The following is a 5,825-nucleotide window of genomic DNA, read 5'->3' on the forward strand; positions in this document are numbered from 1 at the left end:
CAAAGGCTGACAGTTGCATATTCATCTGTTAGATCTGTCCCAAAACAAGCAAAGTAAATAATACATAGCCTCCTTTAAATTCAGTCATGAAGCTGGGCACCATGTGGTACACCTGTAGTTCCAGCTACTTGGGAGTTTGTGGCAGGAGAATCCCTTGAGCCCAGGAACTGGAGACTGTAATGTGCAGTGATCAAGTCTGCAAATAGCCACTGTACTCCAGCCTGGGCAACAAAGCAAGACCCTGTCTCTAAAAATAATAATAATATCAGTCATAGAACCTAGAGCTAAGAAAAAAAAAGAAAAAAGCATCAGATGGTATTTCCATCCAAAGCAAATGTTTAAATGTGTCCTGGCAAACCAACAAATGCCACTATGATGAAACATCAAATTTATGAGATCATATCAATAAACCACTAAGTTTCAAACAGTCCTAATTGAAGGATATAAACTGTACTGTATCTTACAGGGGCAGGGGAACCCTAATTTTAAAAACTGAACACAATAAAAATCTATAGACAAACAATGGAATTACACAAATTCGCTGAGATTACGTAAAAATAATTTCTTGAAAGTAAGGTTTCAATAGTGAGCAAACCTTTTTTTTTTTTTTTTTTGAGAAAGAGTCTTGCTCTGTCACCACAAGCTGGAGCACAGTGGAGCAATCTTGGCTCACCGTAACCTCCACCTCCCAGGCTCGGGTGATTCTCCTGCCTCAGCCTCCCAGTAGCTGGGATTACAGGCATGTGCCACCATGCCCAGCTAATTTTGTATTTTTAGTAGAGACAGTGTTTCACCATGTTGGCCAGCCTGCTCTCAAACTCCTGACCTCAGGTGATCCACCTGCCTCAGCCTCCCAAAGTGCTGGGATTACAGGCTTAGGCCGCTGTGCCCGGTGACTCTATCCTTTAGAGCAGGGATGGACAAGCTATGGCCTAAGAGCTAAATCCAGCCAGGGTTGTAAAAAACAAAATGTGACAGAATCTATACATCCCACAAAGCCTAAAATATTTACTACCTAGCCCTTTACAAAAACCGTTTGCCAACCTCAGCTTTATAGTAATAAATTTTAAAATGTGGACACTATAATCTTAAATCAATAAATTTCTTAAATGAGTTAATTTACTAAATCATTTCCTGTAATGCAGCCAAGATTAAATCCAGGAAAAAGTGGTTAAACCTTGAAATTAGAAGTTTTATAGAAACCGCTTCATGAAAAGATTCTAGGGAAAAAACCAGAAATCACTGCCAATTCTGGCAGTATTCTGAAGAACCATAATAAAATTTTTACATTTCACCAACCTTAAAATTGTTCTACAGAGATGTTCCCTAACATATAATAAAGTCCCAATCAACCCATTGTAAGTTGAAAATATCATAAATCAAAGATAAATTCATCAGCCTGGCCAACATAGCAAGACCTTACCTCTACTAAAAATAAAATTTTAAAAATTAGCCAGGCATGGTGGCACTGCCTGTAGTTCCAGCTACTCTGGAGGCTGAGGTGAGAAGATTGCATAAGCCCAGCAAAGTCAAGGCTGCAGTGAGCCGTGATTGTACCACTGTACTCCAGTATCGGTGACAGAGCAAGCAAGACCTAGTCTCAAACAAACATTTCATGCACCTAACCTACTGAACATCATAGCTTACCTAGCCTACCTTAAACATGCTCAGATCAGTTAGATTAGCCTACAGTCGGGGAAAACCATTTGGCAACACAGTATGCTGACTGGGAACTATGGCTCACTGCCACTGCCCAGCATCACAAGAGCATCATACCATATATCACTAGCCTGGGAAAGACCAAAATTCAAAATACAACATACAGTGTCTACTGAAGGTGTTTCTACTGAATGTATATGGCTTATACAACAAAAATTTTAGGTCAAACCATCCTAAGTTGGGGATCATCTGTACTTCCAAGATATATGTCACCTACTCAGGGACATTCTATTTTAGCATGAGACCAAAAGAAAATCATCAACTATTAATAGCTACATAATAAACCCTATCCTTACTAATCTTTTACTAACTTAATACTGATCTAAGTTGAAATTCTGTTACCCTACAGGGTCTGCAACACTAATTTTTTTTAACTTTTTAAACAGTGACAGATAATAGCATAACCCCCCACCCTGTACAACATGATGTTTTGACATATATACACTGTCCAATGTTTAAATTCAACCAATTAACAAATGTATTACCTCAGTTATCACTGTGGTGAGAACGTTAACATCCACCCTTTGCATTTTTCAATACATTGTATCATTAACTATAGTAACCTTGTTGTACAACAGATTTCTTAAACATTTTACCTTTCAATCAATATAGGAAATCTGTCATTAACTCAAAGCAGTTTTGATTTAGCAAATTATTTGTAAACTATGGACATACCTCCCATTTCAAAATACATAACGTATTATCTTTTGTTTCAAAAGATTTATACCACAGCGAAGTTTAACAAACAGGGCTCAGATAATACCTTTTTTAAAGTGAGAATTTAATACCAAAATTTTTATGAGTAAGTTAAAGAAGCCATTACTTCCTATTATCTTCAAAAGTATTTCAATATTGAACCCCCAAATCCTAAAAATTAACTTGGCTACAGATGACAAATTTCAAACAGTGAGATGGAAAGAAAATTACCAGGTGGTTCAAAGACCGTCTCTGAGTTTTAACGAGTATTACTTTTTAAAGTCATTTGGTTATCTACTCCATACTTGACAAAACAAGAATGACCCAGATTTCAAGTTACCATGGGTTTCAGTCTTCACTCTGTGTGGGGGAAAAAATCAGCCTTCATCTGTTTAAGCCAATCACTTTAACATCTATGACCCTCAGATAATGCATTTACAGTATAAGAAAATGAGTGGTCTAGACTCTAAAAGGTCTCTGAGGTCTCTATCCATCTCTAAAATTGTTACTGTAACCAAGATTTTTAAAAATATTTTTGACCCGCCTCATTTCAAATAGAATCTGCTGTTCACATCTCACACCCAAATACAATACCAAAAAAAAAAAAACTAAACAAAAACAACAAAAAAAGTATAATACAACAGCACACACAGAACACATGAGAACCAGAGCCAAAAGAAAAAAAGAGAAGCAAAGGTAATGTTATCAATTAGCCCCAATATATTCCCAATATTACCAGCCTACATTATTTTACACAAACATATTTTTCCTACCTTTTTAAGAGAAGGAGGGGGAACGAAAAAGAAGGGGGTCTCATTCTTGCCCAGGCTGGAGTGCAGTGGCATTAACAGGTGCAATCATAGCACACACTACACCCCTGAATCTCTGGGCTCAAGCAATCTCCCAAGTAGCTAGGTCTACAAGCATACCAAACATCACACTTGGCTATTTTTAAGTCAGACCGCTGAGAGAAGCCATTTCTTCCTTTCAAACTATCCTCCCAAAAGATGAAGAAACCATTCCTTAAGAGAAGTCTTAAGAAATACCTCTTGTTTTTGAAGCCATCCAAAAAGCAAATACACTAATCATGTTTCATTTTGAAAGAAAAATGGAAAGCTGCCGACAAAATCAATTTGTATCAAGAAGTCATTTTTCCAGTAATTTCTTCAAGTTTACTTCTTGAACTTTGAAAGATAAGCTTTCCTTCCTACTGGATGCAAGAGGAAGTGACTGAATGCTCACGCTGGAGAATGAGTGAGCCATTCATGGGCACCCCAAACCCTCTCAGGGTTCCAGGGCCAGGCATGGAAAGTACAACTGCAGTCCAGGGAGGCCTGCAGCAGCTAACGCCTTCTTCACATTTTCTCCTTATCCAGTCAATTTTGGAATTTCCTTAGTTAGAGAATTTCAAACAAAGGGCCTTGAATTTGCAAGAGGCAAGCACTCTCATCTCTTAGTTTTTGAGGACTCAATTAAATATGAAAAAAATAAGCTTCTTAAAAATGGTAATTACCTTCAAATGTCTTTGAAAATTTAGATTACACGGCACAACCAAAAAAGCATTCAAGGGAAACTTATCCCTATAAAGAGTACTGTAGGTTACACAGAATTACAAAGATCTCACACACTACTTTAAAAATACATAGTCAGGGAAAGGTTTAAAATCATCAAGATTGTACTTCCTTTTCACGGAAATAAATTATACACATAAATTATTACATTAATAAGTTGACTGAATCACCAAATCAAATTAGAGGTCAAATAAAACCCTAGAAAAAAGTAAACGCTCAAAATAGCTATCAATAAGTAAACTTTTCAGCAGCAAACTTTCATTTTACCATAAAAGAGAAGCAGTTGAGGAGAGACACATATGAACTTGCTTCACGTGCCTCTTTTGCCGTGACTGTAAGCCTCGTGTTTCCAGTAGAGCTAAGGAGCAGAATGGCACTAGAGGAGTGCGTTTTCACCAGAGAAGCACTGCCTCTAATACTTCCCTCTGGGGTGACTCCATGACTTTCAGTAGCTCAATTTCCTGAACAACTGAGACAACTGTTTTAGAAAATAAGCCACCTCATCTACAGGCCTTAAGTTATACAACTGCAGAGAGAAGAGGTGCCAAGTTCAGGAAGCCCAGCAGAGACCAAATCAGAGCCAGACGGTGGGGAACTCCAGGTTGCATACGCTTTCCACCACTCACTTCCACACTCCGAAAAATGTCTCCCACCTTTCTGAGAGTTCTTTATGGCTCAGAATTTCTCTTTAAGATTTAAAGACCCAATTACTTCAAGGAGCAGCCACCATGATTCCAGGCCAGCTTTGACCCAGAATTCCTCCTCTAGAGCTGCAGTAAGATGTATGAATGCTACTGGGTAACTGTAGAGCACTTTCAAGACATTAGACATTTTCTAAAGAACAGAAAGCTACACTTAATTCACATTATTGAAAAGCTGCCAAACCACTGACTTTTATACTTTATTAGTCGAGTCAACGCTATGGTAAACTATATTTCAATAGAGCCACTAAAAAAATACAGAGCTTCCAAACTCCTACCAGTTAAAAAGGATAAAGGGCAGAGACTAAGCTCAGATCTGTTTCAACCTCTCAATATTAAAATGAATGACCGCTGGTACAGACAGCAGAGACTAAACAATTGTTTGTGGTGCAATCACTGCATCTTAAAACCCTCAAGAGGAAATAGCCTGAGAGGGTAGTCTCCAAAATGGGAAACTTCACTTTGAGACAATCAAAAAAAACTAAACGAAGTCACAGTGCTACTCCCACCGCTGCTCTTTCAATTATAATTTACTATCATCAAGTGATTAAAACCTGCAGCCAGAAAAAAACCATAATGTAGGACAGCTGACCCCAAAACGCTGGACAGTATTCTCCCAATATAAGTGCTGCCTTTTTGTACAGTGTATTCTAGCTCCAACGGGGCTTGTAAATCACTTGTAAGGAAAGGAAGCCCCTTCCCCCACCAACCCAAGCCATCCTAATAGCTGGGCGTGTTTTACAGCAAATATGAAGCACTCAGGAGCGGTCCGACGCCGAAGCTTGCGGGGCCACCCTCCCCCACCCGCTCGTCACCAGGGTGAACAGAAGCCTTTGGGGTTCCATGGCCCCCGACCGCCACGCGGCAAGGACTCCGACCCCGCAGCCCAGGAGGCCCGTGCACCTCTGGGAGCAGCCGCATCTGGCAGAGACTCAGGGCTGCGCAGGCCTTCCCCAAGGAGACAGAGCTTCTCCCCACCCGGGGCGCCCAGTACCTCATGCTGTAAGCGCCGGCGCCCAGCTCCTGCCCGATGCCCGAGAGGCTGGCGTCGAAGTCGTGCACCAGCCCGGACTCGATCACCTCGTCCATCTTGAGCACCCAGGCCATCTTCCGGCCTCGCCGTCGCCCCGCACAGCGC

At 40.3% G+C, this 5,825-nt stretch overlaps 1 protein-coding gene across 2 annotated transcripts in view; it reads right to left on the reverse strand.

Moving 5' to 3' along the window:
• UBP1 (upstream binding protein 1 (LBP-1a)) overlaps window positions 1–5,819 on the reverse strand; it is a 52,536-nt gene extending 46,717 nt beyond the window's left edge. For both annotated transcript variants that reach the window (XM_012001016.1, XM_012001015.1), the window contains exon 1: window positions 5,682–5,819. In XM_012001016.1, coding sequence (XP_011856406.1) covers window positions 5,682–5,794 — 113 coding nt within the window. In that variant the 5' untranslated portion in view covers window positions 5,795–5,819. The remainder of the gene's footprint in view (window positions 1–5,681) is intronic.
• Between the last annotated feature and the right edge of the window lie 6 nt (window positions 5,820–5,825).

This window comes from Mandrillus leucophaeus, unplaced genomic scaffold (assembly GCF_000951045.1).
Source record: "Mandrillus leucophaeus isolate KB7577 unplaced genomic scaffold, Mleu.le_1.0 Scaffold646, whole genome shotgun sequence".
In the NCBI taxonomy this organism is placed as follows: domain Eukaryota; kingdom Metazoa; phylum Chordata; class Mammalia; order Primates; family Cercopithecidae; genus Mandrillus; species Mandrillus leucophaeus.